The 25,241-nt window shown below is 38.7% G+C and overlaps 1 protein-coding gene across 2 annotated transcripts in view; it reads left to right on the top strand.

Moving 5' to 3' along the window:
* Positions 1-24,107, top strand: part of CXADR (CXADR Ig-like cell adhesion molecule) — a 59,759-nt gene extending 35,652 nt beyond the window's left edge. Inside the window, exons 7-8 of one of the 2 annotated variants that reach the window (XM_030579855.1) lie at positions 301-487; positions 23,981-24,107. In XM_030579855.1, coding sequence (XP_030435715.1) covers positions 301-487; positions 23,981-24,022 — 229 coding nt within the window. In that variant the 3' untranslated portion in view covers positions 24,023-24,107. Of the gene's footprint in view, positions 1-300; positions 2,331-23,980 lie in introns of those variants that run through there. The other variant, XM_030579847.1, reaches the window with a different exon arrangement.
* The last annotated feature ends 1,134 nt before the right edge of the window (positions 24,108-25,241 follow it).

Below are 25,241 nucleotides of genomic sequence, written 5' to 3'. Positions count from 1 at the left end.
CTGCATTGACCTAAGCCAGTACATTAAGCCAGTGTGACAGCTAAGCCTAAAACCTTATACTTTTAATGTCATATACATTAATATGCCTGTGTCCTATTTTCTGATGTTTCAATATTTTGTTCAGTTAAAAAGGATTCTGAAAGTGGCAAATATTTGAAACATTTTTTTAAAGTAGTAAACAGTATTACTATTTTTACACTTTTATTTTTGTAATAGAAAAAAACAGTAGAAATTTTATAAATCTCTCAAAACACTAATACATTCTTGATTTAAACCATTTTTATTTTTAACTATTTTCAGAGAGGATGTTCCTCCTCCAAAGAGTCGTACTTCAACAGCCCGCAGCTATATAGGCAGCAATCGTTCCTCTCTGGGTTCAATGTCTCCCTCCAATATGGAAGGATATGCCAAGACTCCATATAATCAAGTACCAAGTGAAGACTTTGAACGTTCTCCTGGTCAAAACCCAAACTTTCCACCATCAAAGGTAGCTGCACCTAATCTAAGTAGAATGGGAGCTGTCCCTGTGATGATTCCAGCACAAAGCAAGGATGGGTCCATAGTATAGAATGGTGTTTATTTATGCTTTTTTTTTTTTTTAATTCTATACAAATTAAAAAAAACAAAACACAACCTTGTTCCAACCTACATTTAAAAAGTGCACAAAATTGTCGTTAAAGAAAATGAACAGTTTGTTTGAACAGCCATCACTTTTGCTTATTAATTTTGAACTGTTAAAATATATTAATTAATTGCTTCAGCAAAAGCATTTAAGTTCTGAATGAGACATGAAACAATGGAGGTATCTGAATTTTAGATGAAAAAACGCCATGTCAGCTAGATGTGGAATTCTGAATATGAAACACAACGTTGTATGTTTTTGACAGTGAAAAGACATTGCAACTGTACTCCATGAAATTAGATTTCCAGAAACTTCACCCTCAAAATTTTTAATGACTTAAATATTTTGTCTCCTTTAGCCATTCTGTGATAATGGCCACAGTGGCTAAAGTACTTGAATGATCTGAATATTTCACTGAAAGTCTGTGGAAATCTTTAACTTTTGTAATGTGCTTTTGGGGCATCTTCTGAATTGCTGAGAACTTGTATATCATGGGCTACCAGTTGCAGTTAGTTGAACCCAGTCAGCTAATAAACTTTATTTTGAGATTAAATGCAACAAGTGGAAATGCTACAGGAGACCATGCAAGCTTTATGAGACCCCAATTTTAAGAGAAGAGCATTTTATTATAGTCATGCCAAGCAATCCAGAACTGTTCACTGACATTAAAGGGACATCATCAAGTTGTTGTTAATGAAACCTAGTCTTCCAAAACTTCAGATCAACTGTTGTTTTCCCATGAAAAATGGATGTGTGTTTGTGGACAAATAGTTCAGTTATGCGAGATAGGTATTTATCTGTCAAGATTTTCAGAACCTTGCTTTAATTTTCTAAATCTCACTGTAGGTTTCTAAATCCATATTTTGATTCCAAAGAGGTAAGCACGCAGAAGCTCTATCTGCATTTAATGGGAAATGAGTGCTTGTGAGTTGGTAAAATCTGCTCACTTATTCTGGAAACTTATTTTTGAACCAGGTGTGTATATACACAGTACAATATTAGTCTGCTATTTTAGGGCATTGTGTAAACATTTTTTTTATACAAAGAATTTGTAAAGGGGTAAAAGAACTTGGTCCTCAATGTCACCATTAAAAACAAACTAACCTCTAAATATTGGTACCAAACACTTAATTCCATTTACTTTCTCATAACAAAAATAGAATTTCAAATAGTTTCTCTTCTTCATGCAGTGCGGTTATCCAAAATTGTAGATATGGAACTAAAATTTATTGTTGAATTAAAAAAAAAGAAAAAATAAACTTTCACAGTTTACAAATTTAAAAAAAAAAACACCTTTCCAGTGTGGTTTCTGTACTAGTTTCAGACTTATTAAAGTACTGTTGATATCTTGTGGTGATAGCTATTGCATTGTTGTGGATAGTGTATTTGAATTTTGCATCCGTTTGAGTCTTTGTAAATTTAAAATGTCAATAGTGGATATTAAACTGCCAAATATTCTTCAAACTGAAAATGAAGATAGAGTGCAACACTGATCTTATTTAAGCTAAATGTCTGAACTGCCTGTGTGAAAGATACTAGGTATATCTGTATTACAATGATGTGAGACAAAAGTTTTTCTCAAATGTTTAGGGAAGCTTTAGGCTATAGTGTCTGTTTTTTCTATAGCTGACTCGGGGCTTGGCTACACTTGAGAGTTACAGCACTGGTGGTGGCTTTACAGCACTGTAACTTACTCCCTGTCCACACTGGCAAGGCACGTACAGCGCTGTATCTCCCTGGCTACAGCGCTGGTTGTACTCCACATGGACGAGAGGAATAAAGAGAACAGCGCTGGTGCTGCAGCGCTGGAGTGCCAGTGTAAACAGTGATTAATCTTACTACGCTGTAACTGACCTCCCAAATTTTCCAATAATGCTTTTAACTAAAGAACTCTCTTTGTTTTGTTGTGATGCCTCTCTTTGTTTTGTTGTGAACTCGGCTCCCAGAGCTGGTTTATCTAAAAAACAAACACAGCAATTGTTTGCTCCAGCAGAGGCATGCAGGGAATGTCCACAGCTAGTGTTTGCTTGAGGTGAGAAACAGCACGGCGGGGTGGAGGAGGGAGTCCATGGGAGCAGCTACTTATCTGGTCTGAAGGCTATTTGCATTTAAGAGTGAATGAGAAGAGGGGTGGGGGTGTTGGCTCCAAAAATCCACTCTCTCTCTCTTTCTCCCCCATGCTCCCTGTCACACTCCACCCCACTCCCCTCTTTTGAAAAGCACGTTGCAGCCACTTGAACGCTGGGATAGCTGCCCATAATGCAACACTCCCAACACCGCTGCAAATGCTGCAAATGTGGCCACACTGCAGCGCTTTCCCTGCACAGCTGTACGAAGACAGCTTTAACTTCCAGCACTGTACAACTGCAAGTGTAGCCAAACCCTCAGTCTGTGAAATTATTCAGGTTGCTCTTAGATGTTTGTCCTAGTTGTAGGTAGGTACACAATTTTTTATCTGGATTATTATGTAGAGTATATAAACCATTTTCATTCTGAATTTAGAGGAAGTAGATATTAAGTATTTTAGATATGTATAAAACTTTCCACATTTTGGGACATCTTTTTTAGATTGTAATCAGATACTGTTAGAACTAAGATACTTTTATCTTTCCTCTGTGCCTTTCCAATAAACTGTTATGCCTGATTGTAACTTAAGTTTTTTAAAGAAATTTCTGGTGCCTAAATTACTTTTTTTTTTTTTGAAAGGTGCTTCTTAAACATGAAGGTATAGACTTTACAACACTGTGACCTGATTTTGTCTTACATACTTTTTATATTTGTACCTCTTCCTGTCAATATTTTGGATGTGGCTTAAGTTACTCTGCATAATGTTCTATATTTCAAAACGCTTTGGTTTTGCTTGAACTTCTCTTTACAAACTAGTGAATGTTATGTTCCTGAAAACATTCACTTTCACTCTAGTACCAGATTAGATGATTAGACCCCTCACATATTATACATAATACTTTGTAGTTATTTTCCAGACACATGAATACAATATTCTTTTTTTAAAAAAATCTTAATTTTAAGAAATTTTTGAAAGTGTACGGCAGCAGTTCTCAAACTGTGGGTGGGTCCCTCAACGTGGGTCGCAATCCTAATGGGGTTCCCAGGGCTGTCTTAGACTTGCTGGGGGCCATAGCCGAAGCCTGTGCCCAACCACCCAGGCCAAAGTCGAAGCCAGAGGGCTTCAACCCTGGGCAGCGGGGCTCAGGTTACAGGCCTTCTGCCTGGGGCTGAAGCTTGCCCCCTCCCTCCTCTCCCTGGCCAGCGCAGTGGGGCCCCCGGGCTTGGGCAGACTCAGGCTGTGGGTTCTCCCCTCTTCCCCTCCCCACCCCACCTGGGGTTGTGTAGTCATTTTTGTTGTCAGAAGGGTGTCGAAGTGGAATGAGGTTTGAGAACCCCTGAAGTAGGGAACAAAGACAATCCCTTCCTATATCCAGTTATAAACACTGGAGAGAGACTGTCACAGTTGATTGATATATTAGTACACCAAAATTTTGTCTACCCCTAAAGTAAGGTGTTTATTTTAAAAATGCTGTTATGTCAATCTTGAAAACTGATCATCTGCGCAAAACAAGTAAAGCACAGATTAAAAGCCAGCAGTAGGACTGGGCAACTAGCTAACAGTCTAAAGTGCTTGATTAATCCATCTGTGGACATGTTTGTGAGATGGCCACTTGTTGCGTTGTCCAATACTCCATACTCTGGTCAGGTAAAGAGGCAAGATACTGAAGAACATAAATATATTACACCAAAGCAGGTGTAGCTGCATTTGTGCTTATTTAATGCCCTGTCAGCTCACAAGAAAGGAGTAAGTGATGAGAGGGAAAGGACAACATGATGTGGCCTCAAAACATAGCTTTTAGGCCTTGCAGCCTTGACAATGTCTGTTTATGAAATTGCATGGAAGATAAAGTAACAGGAACTGACACTGTCCTCTGAAATACATAGGGCTACCTACTTGGGATAGACTTTTTGTCTCAAGTACCTAACATCCAGGCCTATTGAATGGACAAAGTATTATTATGAAGGCCACCTTATTACTACTATAAATCTGATTAATATCACAAAATAAATATTGTTTTTTTCTTTAAATTCAGACTCTAATTTACTTAAAACAGATACTAGATTAACAGTGTATTGTCCATTTAGAAATGGAATGGATGGGACCAAAAAGCTTGTCCCAGTACTTCCCCTGCCCTTCAATTAGAGTGTTAATTGTTACAGATCAGACTTCTAAGGAAAACTCTTACAGGAAGCAAGCACAGCTAGTTCACTGATTAAAACACACCATCCTCAGTGCCTCATTCACACAGTCTTATAGTTGAAGATAAACTCTTTTGTAAATATTAAATCTAAATGAACTGAAGAAGTGATAAGTAGTTAATTGGATGACTGAAAATGTAGTTTTCCATTGTCAGTGGGGCATACTCTGATTTTAGTTTGGGATGAATAAAGTGTGACAGCTTTATGTAATTTGAACAAACACTGCATTAGACCAGATATCATAAACTTCCTTTTAATAAACTTTCTGAAACAGATATTTAAAGATTTTTTTGTGAGGTGTTATTTTACACTGAAATTTCATGAGTAATTTTTTTAAGCATTTAGTGCATTAAAAATGCCTTTTTCCAATTCAGCAACATAAATATCCATCATATTTTTGTAAATGCCATTAACTGTGGTATTTTGTCTATTCAGAAACGTACAAAAGTACACATTTAATCTAATGTTGTGTAGTATATTGTTACATTCAGATTAGATGTCCTCATACCTCTTGTTTAGTAACAATACAGCTAAGTGTTAAAGATGTGTTTAAAATATCTGTCTGTAAATCAGGGCTTTTCTGCAATAGAGGAAGCCAACAGTAATAGACAGTAGTTTTCATGGCAGACTTTTGTTCTTTGTACTCTTGCCACGTAGGAGGAAAGTCCACATTAGGTTCATCATATCACTTAAACCCTACTGAAACACTGCATTAAGTGTTTATAGGACCTTTGGGCTTCTCCATGATGTGGCACATTTCAACTTAATTATACTAAAGCAATACTGCCTAACGGAGTAAAGGTCTGCAACTGGAAAAAGGTATACAGTACTTCACGTGCACAAAGCATAGTATTTGATATTGGTATGAATTTCAGCATGTTTTATATTTAATTTCTAAGAATTTAAAGTAGAAGCATGGACATTTGTAGGAGTCCATTTGTTAAAAAAAATGCTGGAGTTTCATGACAGACTTGTGTATTTTTTGAAATAAATCTGTTAGAGAAAACAGTAGTCTGTCTTTATTCTAAAGCAGAGCTTGTTTGTGTCTTTTAGTTTTCTCTTCCTCTTGAACTTTCTTAAGTGTACTAATAAATGTGACTGTCCCTATCATGTTGGTGCTCATCTTGTTCTTTCTTATTCCTCCTTTTGTTACCGCTTTCAAATTGAATGACAAATAGCAGTTTAAACTGGATATTTTAAACTTTTCTGTGGATATAGGCATGCACCTTCAGATTCTGTAACTTGATTACTCATTACAATATAGATTATAGCTTATATTGATGTTTAAGTTGGGTTGATTATCCACTTTCCATTGCAGGAATAAAATATTTGAATATAAACTTGTTCCCCCAGGAACTTAACCATTATTACTGTATATGTCCAAGTGAGTGCTATTCCCTGTCATTTTCCCTTTCTTAACCAGTCAAACACGTTCTGTTACAATAAGATTTCCTACAGGTCAACGTAACCCCCTCAAGTTGCTTATTTTAAGTGTTGTTTAAAGTATTTTATTAATATGTTTTATGATAAACTTGGTCTGAAGCCTGTAAACATGGCAAATTCTTAGTGCATATGTACAGTATTTCTAGTGGTATTCAGTTCCTCAAATTTTGAATTTAAAATTTCATTGATTTCTATACATTTATCTAAGTTAAATTTGTGTAATTTAAAAATTGTTCTATGCATATGAGTACTGGATATGTATTTATAATAGGCATGAATACCACTAAGGGCTTAAGGAAGTAACATACATACATAAATAACTGTTGTTTTTTTTTACAATTTGAAAAATACTCTGAAAAAGATACATAAGTTAATGCATGTTTAATTAAATCTGTACAGTGCCAAGCACATTTTGAACTTTGCTTCCATATATATATAATTAATGGTTGATCAATGGAGCTTAAGAAGTGAACACACTAATGAAAAACCCGTAATGACAATAACTGTTTTTCCCCTATATAGCTGTCCTTTGCTGTCCTTTCAGTACAGAAGAGTTTTGTTTTAATATAGCCTGGAAATTAAAATAAGCAGTAAACTTAAGGCAGAATGCAAGGAAACAAAGAGATCAGCATTCTAAATCTAACAAGTTTCAATTGAAGAAAAACTGATCTGATTTTAAAATGTTCATAAACAGGCTAGACATATATCCCTTACCAAGTGTCATGAGCCATCTCCAAAGTGACTCGGTTTATTCAGTTGGGAATGAGGAATACCTCTGAAAAAAGTAATACCTGAAAGGAGGAGCAATCAGAAAAAAGGTCCAGTGAGATTAACAATTCTAGAATACATGTCCTGCAATAGAAGTGAAAGATTGCCGACACTCATTTAACAATCTGGATCAAATGGTTTCCCTCAATGGCTGAACCTGGAAGGAAGAGGGAGCAGTCATCACTTATGAGTTTTTTTTCCTGACCAGCTGCATTTCCTTCACTCTGGATGCTGTGTTTTCATCAGTTAATCTCCTGCCTCAACTCCAGGCAAACACCTTCTAGGAAGCAACAAGATGGACAGGCAGAAGATGCACAGGTACAGCAGTGCCCAAATTTCTTCAGTGGCAATTGTGACATCCATTTTTGCTCTTCCTTGAGACAGAGTACAGCAGGCCCAAACTTAGTCTGCCTCCTTTCTGAGCATAAAGGCCTTTTCCATGGCAGTGGAAGCAACCTTGAAATTTCTGAGTACCCTGGCTTCTCAGTTTTGGTGACTAATACATCCCCCTCTGACTGAGTCCTCACTGGGCAGCCAATGTTAGAAGCTGAAACTCGCATTCCTTTTCCCCTTTCAGGACAGGCAGTCTTGAGCTATGCTATGTTTTACTTTCCCCTGGGTGGGGTCCCTCCCCACACGCCCCCTGGTCCAGTTTTCATCACTCTTGTCCCCACTTCAGGACTTCAAGGGGAGGGGGTGAAGTCCAGATCCACTACAGCTAGATCTCTAAAAGTCCTTTGTTTCCACATAATGCTGCATAGTCTTCTTCTCCTGAGCCATTTATAGCCCACTGTACTAGAGCCATGACTTATCCTATGGGCTGAAAGGAAAAGGGCTTCAGCAAGGGACTTGTGTAAAGCTGGCAAAAGATGATCCTTACGTACCTATATGCTACTACAAATTTGTTATTTCAGCTTTGGCAGATACTATCCTTAGAAGGAGCATCTTGACCACCAGAACTAGGGGGTCACTGTGCACTCTTTATATCTAATTGATCCAGATTGTCAAATGAGTAGGAACAGAAAGAGATTCTGTACTGAAAAATTGGATTTTTGTGAAGAAGCATTTGACTATTTGGGATTCTTCCAGACCGTAATTACATTAGTGCTGATAGTTAATTAGTTATTAGTCTTGCTATTTTAAAAACATTTTAGTCACTTTAGGTTTGCCCTTATCTAATTTTTTCCATAAGCATCTTTAAAGGCTAGGGAATAATCCACCTAAAGAAAGTGTGCAAAAGCAGCCTGTAGATAGTGTTGCTGTGTAAGGAGGATAAGCAGTTATAAGTTGATTGGTCACTAGCAGACTCAAAGAGAGGAAAGTCCAATAGTCTAGACCAGGGGTCGGCAACCTTTCAGAAGTGCTGTGCCGAGTCTTCATTTATTCACTCTAATTTAAGGTTTCACGTGCCAGTAATTCATTTTAACGTTTTTAGAAGGACTCTATCTTTAAGTCTCTAATATATAACTAAAATATTGTATGTAAAGTAACCAAGTTCTTAAAATGTTTAAGAAGCTTCATTTAAAATTATATTAAAGTGCAGAGCCCCTTGGACTGGTGACCAGGACCTAGGCAGTGTGAGTGCCACTGAAAATCAGCTCATGTGCCGCCTTTGGCACCCGTGCCATAGGTTGCCTACCCCTGGTCTAGAGACTACCAACTACCTTGTGGCAGAAACTTGAATTACAGGAAGGGAAAATGTCGCTTTCTAGGAAAAGCAGTTGTTCAATAAAGGAAAAAATAGAAATGTCTACGTGCCAGAAGCTCTGATTTTTCCAAAATTTTATTTTTTATTTATATAACATACTTAGAACCATAAGTTAAATCAAAATTGACACAGACTCTGTTAAAACAAACTACAAACTCCCTAGGAAAGAATACCACCACCAAACTCCCATTCCCATAAACTAATTCTTTGTGCAAAAGCCTGTCTAAATAGACAAGGTTTTCTGAACACCTCAGTTAGGATCCGTGAAATAAATTGTGACAAAATTCCTGCTTCCAACCTTGTATGGACAAATCTAGTGAGTGCCACCTCTACTTATATCAGTTATGTTGGGATGGAAGACTAGAAGAAAGGTAATCAGGGCTAAAATGTATAATATTTCATGAATCTCCAGCCAACAATATTAAAGCACATAATTACTGGAGTTCAGTGACAGCAACCACTAGCTGGGCCTGAGTGTTCTGTGGAATAGATTAATAAACTACGGGATTATTCCGATTTTACATAAACCGGTTTGTAAAACAGATTGTATAAAGTCGAGTGCACGCGGCCATACTAAGCACGTTAATTCGGTGGTGTGTGTCCATGGTCCGAGGCTAGCGTTGATTTCCAGAGTGTTGCACTGTGGGTAGCTATTCCATAGCTATCCCATAGTTCCCGCAGTCTCCCCTGCCCCTTGGAATTCTGGGTTGAGATCCCAGTGCCTGATGGAGCAAAAATCATTGTTGCGGGTGGTTCTGGGTAAATGTCACTCATTCCTTCCTCCGGGAAAGCAACGGCAGACAATCATTTCGCACCCTTTTTCCCTGGATTGCCCTGGCAGACGCCATAGCGTGGCAACCATGGAGCCCTTTCAGCTTTTTTTTTTACTGTCACCATGTGTGTACTGGATGTTGCTGACTGGCGATACTGCAGCGCTACATAGCAGTATTCATTTGCTTTTGCATGATATCAGAGACAGTTATCAGTCGTTCTATACCGTCTGCTGCCATTGGAAATTGGCAATGAGATGACGGCTATCTGTCGTTCTGTACCATCTGCTGCTATCATGAGTGCCCCAGCTGAGGTCAGCTGGGGACGCAAAGGCAAAAATGGGAATGACCCCCCGAGTCAGTCCCTCCTTTATGGTATCTAAAAAGAGAGTCAGTCCTGCCTAGAATATGGGGCAAGTGTACTAGAGAACCAGAGAGCACAGCTGCTCCATGTCAGATCCCGCAGAAATGATGAGCTGCATGCCATTCACGGGGGTTGCCCCTGCAACAACCCCACCCATTGCTTCCCTCCTCCCCCAACCTTCCTGGGCTACCCATTTGTGTCATGAAGTTATAAAGAATGTAGGAATAAGAAACAGTGACTTGTTAGTGAGTTAAAATGAGGGGGAGGCAGCCTCCAGCTGCTATGATAGTCCAGGCAGGACATTAAGCAGTGTGAGGGGGAGGAGCCCAGCATCCCACTGCTGTGATAGTCCAGGCAGTACAAAAGCTTTTCTTTTCACATGAAAGGAGAGGAGGCTGATTGAAGCTCAGCCCCCAGTTGCTATGATGAAGACGGTTACCAGCCGTTCTGTACCATCTGCTAGGTATGACCAGGAATCATTCCTATTTTTACCCAGGCACACCTCCCGGCCGGCCTCACCTGAGGCCAGCTAGGGGTATTCAGCAGCTATCAAGCATATTGTACCGTCTGCCACCAGGGAGGGGAGAAGAGCGGATACTGCTCTTTACTGCTGCAGCATCGCGTCTACCACCAGCATTCAGTACACATAGGGTGACATTAAAAAAAGTCAAAACGATTTTTTTTCCCTTTTCTTTCACGTGTGGGAGGGGAGGGGTACATTGACGAACTATACCCTGAACCATGCCAGACAATGTGTTTGAACCTACAGGCACTGGGAGCTCAGCCAAGAATGCAAATACTTTTTGGAGACTGCTGGGGACTGTGGGATAGCTGGAGTCCTCAGTCCCCCCTCCCTCCCTCCATGACCGTCCATTTGATTCTTTGGCTTTCTGTTACACTTGTCACACAGCACTGTGTAGCCTGGAGATTTTTTTCAAATGCTTTGGCATTTTGTCTTCTGTAATGGAGCTCTGATAGAACAGATTTGTCTCCCCATACAGCGATCAGATCCAGTATCTCCCGTACGGTCCATGCTGGAGCTCTTTTTGGATTTGGGACTGCATCGCCACCCATGCTGATCAGAGCTCCATGCTGGGCAAACAGGAAATGAAATTCAAAAGTTCGCGGGGCTTTTCCTGTTTACCTGGCCACTGCATCCGAGTTCAGAGTGCTGTCGAGAGCGGTCACAGTGCTGCACTGTGGGATACTGCCCGGAGTCCAATACCGTCGATTTGCGGCCACACAAACCCTAATCCGATATGGTAATACCGATTTTTAGCGCTACTCCTCTCGTTGGGGAGGAGTACAGAAACCGATTTAAAGAGCCCTTTATATCGATATAAAGGGCCTCGTAGTGTGGACGAGTACAGCGTTAAATCAGTTTAACGTTGCTAAAATCGGTTTAAACGTGTAATGTAGACCAGGCCTTGATCTCAAAGTTGGAGACATTTGAACAAAGTAAGAACCTTTTTTTGCAAATTGTCTTAAGAAATTGGCAGAGTTTCAGAACATTAGTGTATCTGCTAAATTTGCATGATGTCAAGACCACTAAGATGGGGACTTTGTTTAAACCATAGTGTATTAGTGGTGTTACATATGTTTCTATCAGCATAGTAACATCACCGCCTCAAATGTCATTGTCTATGGCAACAGAAGCACTGTTCTTTGAGCATAGCTATGTCTACAGTGAGGATTTTGCTGGAATAGGTTTGTCAGCCAGAAGTGCGTGTGTGTTTTGTTTTTTTTTCACACCCAGGACCAACATAGCTATGCTGACAAAACATTGTAGAATAGAATTGGCCTGACACTTATCCCAGATCTTCATCTCCACTATACAAACTGTTAGTGCCTAAGAAAATGAAACTGGGCCAGTGTCACTAATTTCATTAAAATATACTTGTTAGTCAACCCTGACGGCAGATAAATACCAGTCCCCATTTCAAAGCATGCACTTGTCAAGATAGAATTTTATTTTTTATCTGCTCTCCCATTAATATGGTTTCAATTTACCACCAGTCTAGCTTAGGTGAGAATTGAGCGACTTAACCCAGAAATTGTATGAGATGAAGCTAGTAACTAAGCTGAATTTTGACTTAAACAAGATGACGAATTTTGGGACACAGCTGGTGGTTTGCGGAGTGCTGTCAAAAGCTTATGTTGTGGCTGCCAGTACTGTGCATTTTATGAGAGTAAATAGGATGCCTTTTCCCATCACTTGTAATCCCATAACTGCTGAAAGCAAAAATATTTCTTCCAGAATATAAAATAACTTAGTAAGATGATGGCAAAAGCCTGGTTTTAAAATATATTAATGTTTATGCCCTTTATCCATGTACTATAGTTTTCCTTCAATAAAAAACGAAAGGCGGCACTCTCAGATGAACCACCATGAATATAAAACAGCAAGGATGAAATCACTCATTTCAATTTTTTTTTTTTAAAAAAGGGTGGGTACTAATGAGCCCAAGCTTCTCTCTGATTCTTTTCTTTAACCTCTTTACACTTCTCTCCATGTTATGCATTGTAGAAGTATAATTTAAACACACAAGGATATGGCCACTTCTGAGCTGGTGCCCCTGTTGATCTCGTGACTATCACAAAGTGTTGCTTTGTCCGTCCTTAGTTTAAGGTTGCAAGGGTGGCAACAGTATATATTAATATACCAGGATGTCTCAAAGCTAGGACACTGTTAAAGACAACAAGAATGTGATCTTTGATGTATGTTGTTAATGTTTAAAGGTAACCTACAAAGAGGTGGGGTCATGGAAATTGGACTTGTTTGAGAAGATGTGTAATATAGAAGGCTATTGGATGGTCAGGCTACAGGAGAAAGATACTGAACAGGTATCCTCTGGTGACAAGCATTCCCAGTTCAGCACTCCTGACTGCTAAATCCTGCCCCATTAGGAGTGGTCAGCACCCCATTTCCCTTCATATACAGCCACAAGAAACTCTCCTAAAGCAACTTTTTCCCAAACAATTTTGCATCTCCCACCATCACCAATGAAGGGATGTTATTTCACTACTTTACTTGTGGCTCTCAAATATTATTTATGCAGTACCAGGGAGGTTCATGATGCTTTACAAATAATGTGGAAGGGCTCTGTCTTTAGTATGATCTCAAAATATTAACCAGTCATTTGACCTCTGTGCTTGTCAGTGCAGTATTAGTCCTTCATGTTCTAGAGTAACTGTTTCCCCAATAACTATCTCTTCTCCCCCCACCCCTGTTAAAGGACACTGGCTAAATAATTAAACATTTCCATCTGTAACAAATAGACCACTTCAGGTTATTAAACTGAATTTTAAAAACCTGATCTAGTGTTCTCTATTTATGCTTTGTTTACTAGTTGCCTGTCTTTGTTTTGGTCAGTGAAAATAATTTAGACTAGATAATTTTAATTTTTATTCAAGTTTACTTTCTGGTTTGCATGCACTAACACAATGGTGCAATATCTGGGTTCCAAACATTGCATTTGTGAGAAGTTCTAGATTGCATTACTTTTATTTTAAAGTCATTATATTAACTTGTGCATATGCACGTTGATGCTTTTTGTAATTGTGGGTGCGTTTTATAAAATCAAAATCTAAATGTTCAGACAAATTGTACTTGAATGTCTTTTAAAAGGACACTGTCAGGTTTGTTTTTGTTTTGCTTTTTCTTAAAGACTGAGACTTTAAAAAATCCTACTTTCTAGCAGAGAATGTTTTAAATAACATGTCCTGATTTTAGGGAATAAATAAAGTTGTTTTGCTAGTCTTATCAATTGTTTTTAAAAAGGTTAATAAATAATTAGTAGAAGTTTTTTAAAAATGGTCATTCAGTTGTTAGTGTCCAACTGAGTTAACAGATTGCTTATGGTAATGGCATATAACCATTTATAACATCTTCTGCTGATGTACCTATAATCTGTAACACATACTGATCATGTCTCTAAAAGCTTTATAGCTTCTATTAATCGTTTACACACAGAACCTTAATATAAAGTATGGCCAATTTTTTTATAATGTGGGTTGGTTTTGTTTTTGTTTATATTTTGTTTCTCTGATATTTTAAAAAGCTCTTCTCAGGGAAGATATTAACTAGTGCTGAACTTCATGCTCATGGTCTCCTGCACCTATTGAGAGTTCCACTGACTTCCCTGGGACTCCGCTCAGGCACTAGTGTCTGCCTGCCTGCAAAACAAGTTGTAGGATTGGAGCATAGCTGACTGGCTATACATGGAGTGCTGTGAGACCAATTTAGCAAATTGAATAAATAGATTTTTCCCTCCACAGACTTATTTCAGCTATGCCAGTCGTGTTACTTTGACTATAGTATGAATGCAGTGTAGTAGCTGTGTCGGTCCCTGGAAATTAAAGAGACCAGTTGGGTTTGATAGTATCTTTTATTGGACCAACTTCTGTTGGTGAGAGAGACATGCTTTCCAGCCACACACAGCTGCTCTTCGGGTCTGGTGTAATGTGTTTGTCAGGCCGAAGATGAGAGTTGTTGACAAAGGTAACCCTTTGTCAAGGGGGTCTCTGTATCACAGTCTGACCCCTACAGAACAGGGGGGAAGACAACACTGCCCAACCTGAAGAAGAGCTGTGTATGGCTCGAAAGTTTGTATCTCAGCAACAGAAATTGGTCCAATAAAACATATTCCCTCTCCTTTAGTATATATGACATTTTCAGCCAAAACCATGTGTGTTTTTTCAAGTCCAGTGTCCCTTTGAATAAAGTATAAATAATATAAATTTGAATGGTCATTAAATGTGATGTGAAATGAGTATTTTATAGTATCAGAACATTTTAAATAGGTTGTAACAGATGTATTCACAGGCAGATGGTAGAAGGAAGTGTTCTAGAGATCATAAGTTAGTCATCTTTATTCTACTGGCATTGGATCATAATACTCTGTTGGCTAGACTGATTTAGCAGGATATAACAAATTTCATGCTTTTTAAATAATTGTATTTAGCTGGACATTGTTTGACAATAACAATTTATTTCTGTATAGTCATTCATAGCATAGTATAACATTAAAAAACCCTCTTAAAATGACTATACTGATTATTTTAAAAATGAATGAATTGTTATAATGTGAATGTCTAAATTATTCATTATTTCTGCACATTCACCAAAATGTAAGAGTGTGAGTGTGTGTGTGTGTGTGTGTGTGTGTGTGTGTGTGTGTGTAAAAGCAATAAGACAAAACAGAACTTTCAGGACCTGATCTTAAGTCTATGGAAAGAGTCCCTTCTGCCTTGAGTGGGCTTTGGATCAGGCCCCCTACTTGGTACCTTAATAACCTTTTATAATTCACAATTCCCTAGGTACAATTAAAAAAATAAAATAAAATGAGACCATTAGTCGAGACCATGTAAAAAGAAGAGACATTCTGAAAAATACTACAATTCCAAATAATCCCTCCGTCTCCCGCCCTCCAACCCTCTTCTTCCCCCAATAGGTTAAAACATCACAGTGCTTGAAACTGAAACATGCTAATATGAAATATGGTTTGGTAAGAGAATATTGGATGTCCTCTTGTGGCCAACGAATTCTGATTGTCTTAATGGTTTTTTTTAACAGTGACTGAAACATACAACACATTTGCTTGTGACTTGCTATGATTTGTTAATTCATAGTAAATCATTTTAAAAATTGTTATGTGCTGTATGGTAAAGCAAAAAGAATTTAGCCTAACTTCTTGGATTCCAGAAAATTATATATGCTACTACAAATTATAATTCTGAAAAACAAAAATGAAAAAATAGAGTAAAAATTCTATTGTAATTCATATCAATTGCAAAAGCAATAAGTTGACCTTTCTGCATAAACTTTGGAAGGAAAGCTGAATTATATGCAAATAATTTAAAGGAAATGTACAGCTTGATATATAAACTTTCTCTTTTGATCTGGTTTAACTGTTATAAAAACTATTTGCAGACTTTTTAAACGTAGGAAGCCTTTAGGCAGGTGTGCACCATACCATTGCATAAAATATTTGGAAGTATAAATTAAGGAGTTGCAATGGAAAAAATAGTTTTGAAAAGCACATAGAAGTTGACTGTGTGTATGTAAATATAATAAGGATCTTATTAAAGTTAAACCTGACTTTAACTGAAAACTGATTAACTCAAAGAGAGCGGCTCTACACTTTTATATTGAAGAAATGTACTTCACTAAGACATTGAAATATCAGCTGTCCTCAATGCAGCTGAAGGCATCTAAGGTCCCTGGAAATAACGTTTCCTGGTTCACTGCTCTTCCAGGGGAGATGTAAATTCCTAAGACAGGTCTTAATGTATCTGATGAGATGGATTTACTTAGGAAAATGAAAGTACATTTTTCTTGTATTGGGACGGTAGAGTCTGATCATGCCAGCTCTCTCTGTTTACAGAGACATCAAGACTGCACATTTCAACAATGTTTTTAAAGATGAGAGGGTGAAGCTGTCTAGTTAGCTGAGAAACTGACAATAGATTCCAATTAGTTAATTGTAAATCTTAAAGTTAGCTATCAGTTGGAGTAAATTCTTTTCCTTGTATTTCTTGCTCAGCCCTTGCGTCGATCAGGACAGAATACATATGTAATATCATACATCAAAGGATCTTTTTTGAGCACATTTAAGCTTTGTTTTTTATGACATATATATATACACATCAGTAAAAGGCATGGAAATGCTCTATTTTAGCTGGCATTTGTCATAAAATCCACTAGAATTTTTTGCTACTAAGGTCAAGAATTGGGGGAAAAAACTCATGCCTTTCCTCACTTAGTGGCTGGCTGAATTTCCATTATTCCCCTGTGTCTTGTTATATCTGGTTAGCTAGGAATTTAGTCAGCGCTTGGAACAGGCATAGGGGGTAACTTACTGACAATGAAAATGGGATCATTTCAGTGTGCACATGAATTTTTGTTCAGACAGCATCCTATATCTTTGTTAAGCCACTTTAATCCCTACCTTGCATTCCAGTTCTGCAATTTGGAAGGCAAATGAGAGACTGATGTAACTATATGGAGCCCCACTGAAATCAATGAAGCTCTACATAAGCACAGCAGAGTGCTTGTGCGCAATGGATTTCATGTTCTGAAATCCCACCTCATATTCAACGTCTGATCAATATGCTCTTGAGAGACACAACGATGCCACATAAGGTCTGGGTTTTTTCAATTTTTTAGTCCCACAAAGCTTCCAAAATGCTTTGATTTAAGCTAGCTGTAAATTTGTTGTTACAAAGAACTAGATAAATATTCATCAGTATGAATGCTGGTTTCAGTTTTGTAGAGTTAAGGTCAGAAGAGACTAATTAGTTTGACCTGTATGTCACAGGGCATTCAATTTTACACAGTTGCCTCCGTATTGAGCCCAATAACTTGTGCTTGACAAAAGCATAAATTGCGTTTGGCTGAATGTATCTTGCAGATACATTCCAGAACACTGAAGAAAATGTTGAATAGTATCAGGCTCCGTGCCAAGTCCTGCAAAAACCCCATTAGAAACATCCCCACTTGATGAGGATTCCCCATTGATTACTACATTTTGAGATCTGTCATTTTAGTCCATTTAACATGTGCTTTATTGATATTGTATAGTGCCAATTTTTAAATCAATGTCATGCAGCATATTAAGTCAAAGTATTATATCCTACACAGTTATCTTTATCAACCAAACTGGTAATCTCACCAAAGAAGATGAAATCATGATCATTTGACTAACTCTTTTCACAAAATCATGTTGTTTGGCATTAATTATACTCCTATTCTTTAGTTCATTATCAATTGAACCCTGTATCAGCTTTTCCATTGTTTTGCCCAGGACTGACATCAGGCTAACTGGCCTATATATCAGTACAATATTAGCATGCTTCTAGTCTTCTGGAATTTTCCTAGTATTCCAAGATTTATTTAAAAATAACTCCAGTGGACCAGAGATCTCCTGAGCCAACTCATTTAGGATTCTTTGTGCAAGTTATCCAGGTCTCTTGATTCAAAAATGTTTATCCCTACTACACATTGCATAACATTATTCCTAGTTACTAATGGACTGGAAAGTATTTCTTCATCATATGCAATACCGGTACATCATCTTTCTTTCCAAATACAAAACTGAAATATTAATTGAACAGTCTTTTCTGCATCACTATTTAACAGTTTTGCCATTCCATTTAGTAATGGGCCTATACCATAGCTGTGATGTTTGTTTGTTTGTTTGGTTGGTTGGTTTGTTCCTAATATACTGTACAAACTAACTCACTCCTTCTTTGAGAGTAAGCCCTATGTGTATTCCACGAAGGATACAAATGTGCTTGAGACCAGAAGATTCTTGCTGCTAGTCTATTGGTCCATACCTGCACTCTTTCTTGTGTTCTGATCCAAGAGTATAAGGGGCCATGCAGACTGACCGTCTCTCCAGTTCCTTCTTACTGCCACATGGTCTGGGATGAAGCCCCCCAGTGTTCACGACCAATCCTAGACTCTGTTTTTGTAAGAATTATATAACATTTTTATACAAATCTCCAATATTTACAGAACTGTCTACAAAAGTTGATAAAATTTTCTTAGTAAGTTAATGCCCCCTACCCCATCCCCACACCCACCCACCCCTCTGCTCCTTCCCCCCTTTCCCAGTCAGCGATGAGCACTAGAGGTCCCTGTACTACCTCAGAGAAGCTCATATCTCCACTCAGTGCAATATCAACCACTCCTTTTTGTCACAGACCTCTCACGTTGGGGTGTTCAGGCTTAGGAAACACTTCCTGGAGGAGGCTGAGTTCCCAGTGAGATCCAGGCTAGGCAGACTCTTGTACAATGGGCTGAGGAGTCAAGGAGCACGTCAGCCAGCACTGTTTCCTCAAGGAAATGAAGTCCACTGTGGAAGATTTGCCCTTTCAGGGAAACAACTTATCAGTCTTTTGACTGAACAAGGCCTTGCACTTATTAAAATGCTAAAGGGCAACCCTCCATTCCTTGGGGATATACACCTCAGCTGCCAAGAGGAATTACACAAGACAATCTTCTTTTACCGGAGAGCTTATGAACTGCTGCAAAAGTGTCAGAGGATGCAATGAAATAAATATAATGCTCCTTCTGCCTCTTCTTTCCAGGAGCCACATCTGCCAATAAGTGCTTTTGGTGGGATCTGTGAGAACCACTAACCTACCCAGGTGCCAGGTCCTCCCTCCTCCAAGATCCGATTTCGCGGCTGCCTAGCCCAGTTTTCCCATATATCGTGGATGATTACAAACAAACAGATTCCTGATACTATCCACTTTGGTTGTACCATAGAGTTCCCCTCTTCCATTCAAAAACCCCCTTTCTCATTCCTTTCAGAGACTGCTCTCATAGGAGATTGACTCCTTACTTCTACCAGGACCCATAGAACCCATGTCCTGATATTGAGGTGGATAGGGATTTTATTCCCAATATTTTTCAATTCCCTAAGAAGAAAGAGGATAGAGATGACACATTTTAATGTCTTTATCCTAAAATAAAGATTCAGGATGGTCACACTGGTATTGATAATCTCACCCCTAAACAGATACAAATGATAAATGGATCCTGACCTGAAGGATGACTCCAGCTGTACCGTCTACAAGCTTGGCTTTGAACAATATATGTATCAGGCACAAAATAGAAAAAATAGTTCTGTTCCCTCCTATAGTGTGAGACCCTCTAGCTTGGGGGGGGGGGGCAGGACAGGGAATGTGTGTGTGTAAGAGTCCCATTTGCTGCACCTCCTCAGAAGATTTTAATTACGGATGTCTCCCTTGTAGGCTAGGGCATTCATCTGGCCAAATACAGCTCAGGGAACATGGACTCCTCAAGAGTCCAGGGTATAAGTGGATCTCCTGGAACTCAGAGCAGTCCAAGAAGCCAGCAAAAGATTCTTACCATTCATTCACTTGCAACGTATTCTGCTGATGTCATACAATGTGAGAACTGTGTTCTACATCAACAAGCAGTGGGAGTAAGATCACCCTTTTGCATAGAAGCAGTCCACCTATGGAACTGGTATCTTTGTCATCACATTACCCTGTCAGCTGTTCACCTGGGAATACAGAAAACAAAATCCTTTAGGAGATCACCTAGACTGTTTTGTAGCCCTTGTGGAACACATGAAAGGCCAAGCAATATCTTCACAAAGACTATCAAAGTGGATCTTTGGCTATATCTGCTCAGTTACTGGATGCTCCTCCACCTTACGGAGTGAAGACCCACTCCACCAGAGTAAAAGCTCTTTGAGTAGCTTTGCTTTGGGAAGTGCTATGCCTTGAAATGAATAAAGTAGTCATTTGGAGTTCTATTCATACCTTCACACAACACTCTCAGTGAAAGCCTTCTCAGCTGATGCATCCTTCTGAGTCAGTCATCATCTATACCACAGAGATCTTCGCACTCTCCTCCATCCCGAGCAGTGCTTGTCAGTCACCCACAGTGGAATACACATAGAGACCAGCACTTGAAGATGCAAGAGAGGTTACCTACCTTCCATAACCACAGTTCTTTGTGATGTGTCCTCTCAGTCTGTACTTTACTACACACTCTCTTTCCCCTCTGGTTCACACCATCACTGTTTCGCGGCAACAGAAGCAACTGGAGAGGGAGTTGGTTTGCACCACTCCATATATCCTTGGATCAGAGTACAAGAAGATAAAGAGCACAGGAGTGGACCAACAGATGCTGCTTTTCCAGTTTCAAGTGCATGAGGAGGGCATGCATACTCACAGTAGAATACAGATAAGGACCTCACACCTCAAAGAACTCTGGTTATGGAAGATAAGTAAACTCTTTTTATTATCCTTGCCCTGACTGCCATGGATTTTTTTCCCTGGTGTCTTTAGCTTCCCTTATCAATTTTCTACACTTTATAACTTCTAATTAATATGAATTTCTATTTTCCCTTTTGAATTCTAGTTGCTGCTGTCTCTTCTGCCACTGAACCAGGATGGTCCCTTAGCCATAGTTGTTTTCTTTATTGATTGTGGCCATCTAATAAACTCTTCCTAAAGAATTCCCAATTTTAATTATTTTCTGTTTCTTTCCCCCTAATCAATTTCATTCATAATTTTCTTCATCTTCAGGAAATTAGCCCTTTTGAAGTACCGTGTGTGTGTGTGTGTGTGTGTGTGTGTGTGTGTTTTACTGATTTGGGACTGTCCTTCGTTTGTCCATATTGAATGTAATCAGGTCGTTGTTGGTTGTCCCTAGGCAACAGGTAACTTAGAGGTCAGTGATTAATTCATTTTTATCATTATGAGGTCCAAAATAGCATTACCTTCCGTTGGTTGTTGTACTGTTTGTGTTAGAAAATTGTTTATAATTTTTAGAAACTCTGATTTACTATTGGTTGCATGAAACCACCTGCGTTTCCTGAATCGAAGTCCTATGTTGGTTGTTGATTTTGTTGCCTTGGGAATGAAAAGACATTTATTTTATTATGCTTTGTTTGCTAAAGAGATTTACCTGCAGAGGAAGGATAAACTGAGGAAAATAAAACTTGAGGGTTTCAGGATTGACAGTACTTTGGACAGGTTAATATGAACTGGAAAAACTGGAGTGTACCAAATGAAAACCCAGATTTGAATAACAGATCATTGCTCCTCCAGATGTCTGAGAAGATATGTGATTGTTTTGTTTTATTTTATTTTATTTTTTGCATGTCAAATAAATACATCTTCTGGTGAAAGCTGCCCTTTTGGGGCAAGTATCATCTGCATGAGAAGCCTGGGTTGGAACAAAGGGCCTAATTTAGACTGGTAAAAGTAGGTGTCATTCTTCTTCAGTCAATGGAGTTTGCATCCGTTGACATCAGAGCTGAATTTAACTCAATATTTTTTCTAGCCCAGCCTTTTCATCATGAATATTCTGATAGTTAGTGTGCAACATAACAGAGGTTTTCCAAAACTGAGGGAATATCTTGTTAACTTGCCCTAGATTTGCTTGTATAAGGAATGGGGACAGAGCATTCCTGATACAGGCCCTCAACTCTGGAATCTACATCCCTACCCTATTGTTTGACAGAAGCTGAGTTTGACCTTGAGGCAGTCGTCATCTTTGTGGCACAGGAGAAGGAAAGTTATTTTTTGTTGGGAAGTGTTCTAAATTAAAGTGATAAATAATAGAGACACAAATCTAGATGCACAAGCATTAACCTAAATGTTTATGAAGAACAATGACAGATCAAGCTAGATTAATCTTGCAGCTAGATTTACAAAACTAGTAGGCAGATGGCCTAAAGCAGTGGTCCCCAACCTTTTCCAGGTGGCGAGCGCCGGACGACAAACCACCAAGGTTCGTGGCCAGCGGACAAGCCTCCGCCAAAATGCCACCGAAGTAGCATTGTCAAGAAGCGTCGCCACAGAAAATCAGCGACATTTCAGCGGTGGCACCTCTTGGTGACACCGCTTTTCAGTGGCATTTCAGCGGATGCTTGTCCACCAGCCAGTACGTGGGCACACCTAGATGCCCCTGCGGGCACCATTGCACCCATGGGCACAGCGTTGGGGACCACTGGTCTAAGATAAATGCAGTTATCAATTATCACTTTCACATGGATTGAGTAGCTGGAGTATTTTACACAAAGATTAATGCTAATCAGCAGAGTGTCAAGTTATAAGAAAGTGTCTATAAGAAGTGTTATAGAAGTTCCAGTCTGACTCAACATCTTCATTAATGATCTGGAAGAGAAAATAGTGTGCTAATTACATTCATAAATACTATGGAATTGAGGCATGTTATGAACAGTAGTGAAAATGAGAAATAATACAAAGGCACAATTTTGGAAATAGGGTTAGACAATAACAAAATGCAATGCTTCCCGGACAGTTGCAGACTTCCATGATATACTAAGAAAAGACATTTTCTGTATATTACTGGAAATGACTTATGCTGACATACAGCAAGGGGTGATAGTAGACAGCGTATGAGATGTATATGATCTTTCAGCAAATTGTGACAGCCAAAAAAAGCAAATTGTTGTTTTGAGTTGTGTCCTTGAACAGCAATTTGGGGCATCATGTCACAAAGAAGGGAGTTTATAGTTCCTCTTTATACATCATTTGTGAGATGAAGACTGGAATATTCTATTTAGTTTTGAGTACCTCTATACCAGAAAGACATGGTACTCAGAAGGCGGGTGGGAGGGAAGGATCAAGGGACTGGAAGAGCTGATTAATAAAGAAACATTAAGAATGCAAAATAAATATGACTAATAGCCAGTTGCTGTGGAAGGGACTTGATAACTAAGTACTTAAAGCCTGTAAACACAAAAGAGGAAAAATAATTGTAGGGTGAAACAATTGGTAACTAGGAGTGATGGAATAAAATTAAGGAAAGGATATGTTAAGTTGAATTTCACAAAAATATCTTCATAATAGTGATGGTGGAAGACCCTCTGCTTGTGATTTTAAACTAGACCAGATAAATACTAGAAAATATGCTGCAGAAAACTTTACACTAGCTGATAGATGAACTAAGGAGTCTGATCCTATAGGCATAGGAAGCAATAGCAAAACTCTGACTTCAAAGGGAGCAGGTTCTAGATCGGGGTGGGCAAACTACGGCCTGCGGGCCGAATCCAGCCCACCAGCTGTTTTTATCCAGCCCTTGAGCTCCGGCTGGGGAGCGAGGTCTGGGGCTTGCTACGTTGTGGCGCTCCAGCTATGGAGCAGGGTTGGGGGCCTGCTCCTAGAAGCAGCGGCATGGCTTCCCTCCATCTCCTATTCACAGGGGCCTCTGCTTTGCATGCTGCCACTCCCCCAAACGCCACTCCTGCAGGTCTCATTGGCCAGGAACCCCAATCAATGGGAGCTGCAGGGGCAGTGCCTGCAACAGCTCATTTCTATTCTAACATATTAATATTGGGACTTACTCTCCACTACATTACACTGATTTAATGTAGGAGTAACTCCATTGATTTCAGTCCTAATGATCTGCATTTTAGTATAATTAGGATGAACCTAATGGTGTTTGTCTTAATTACAAATTTACTTAAGTGATCAAATATCCTAGCACCTCATATAGATTAATGGTATTCTCTTTTTTATAGTATGACCTCGCATACAAGATTCATGATATCACAGTGGTATAAACATGAAGAAAAAGGCTGCACTTGTCCTATGAATTTCAACTGTGGAGAAACTGAAGTATATTATGAAATGAAGTACTGTTTGTTTCGTCTATACCTATTTTCACTTTAGAGTCAAGATTACATACTAGACTCTGCTCAGTTTTTCAGGTAGCATTTTCTTTTAATTTTACCTATCTATCGATGATGCAAAGTTTACAGTGAGACAGTTCAAGGATTTTTCTCCACTAGTTCTAGGTTTTAAGAATTAAAAAATAAAAAATAAACTCTTTTCATAGTATGAAGATAGCAATGCCTCTGGGTAGAAGTAAAAATTCAAGATGAAATTGACAGAAATCAACTCAGGTGGCAAAAAATGTAGCTTGTTATGCAATTTGGTGCTGAAATTATTTCAGTCCAATCACAAAGGAATAAATGTGATTTTAAGTTTTGATTTAGACTGAATTTTGTTTACAGCTAGTTAATTGCCTTATTTCTTGATAGGAAGTGTGCCTTTCATACTGTATATTTAAATGCTGTGATAATATTGTCTTTTTAATACTGTTATAAAAATGATTTCTATAAACATTTCTTTTAAAACACTTTGCTATATTGTGTTCCAAGACTGTAAATCTTATAACATATATTTAATAAAACATTACATTATAATATGTACAATATAATACAGTATAATAGTACAAGCACACATCAAGATATGGTAAAATATATGCTGCAATAAGTGATGTCAGTTTATGATCCTACCTTTCCTTTTCATCATTTTATCATAGAAAAGAGGGGCAAAGAATATGCAAATAGTCATGGAATTGTTTAAACAAAGAAATTTGCATACATTAGCTTAGATTCTCCCCTGTGTTAAAATGGCTTTGTACAGTTCTGAGAGTGCAACGTGGCCATAAATCTGATGGCAGATAGCAAATCCACACACTGTGTGGCTGGCATCAAGACTGTGGCCTGGAGAAAGAAAGCATGGTGGGATGAAGAATTCCAGTGCACCAGTAATCCCCAAACACTGGAGTGGCTCCTTGTTACCATACATAATCAACATAAATTACAGCAGCCGGAAGGACTAGGCTGACATGCAGTAGCCTACTGTTGAGGGAACACAATTGTCGTTAAACCATTTTGTGCGCACAGAGAGAGACTCCTGAGGTACACTGTGTGCTCATCAGTGACTGCTGAAGATCTCATTTGACTGTTGAGTTAGTGAATCAGTGTGAGGTAA

The sequence above is a fragment of the Gopherus evgoodei genome, chromosome 1, assembly GCF_007399415.2.
Source record: "Gopherus evgoodei ecotype Sinaloan lineage chromosome 1, rGopEvg1_v1.p, whole genome shotgun sequence".
In the NCBI taxonomy this organism is placed as follows: Eukaryota; Metazoa; Chordata; order Testudines; family Testudinidae; genus Gopherus; species Gopherus evgoodei.
Note: the sequence above shows the minus strand (reverse complement) of the source record. Positions and strands in the feature narration are given on the sequence as shown.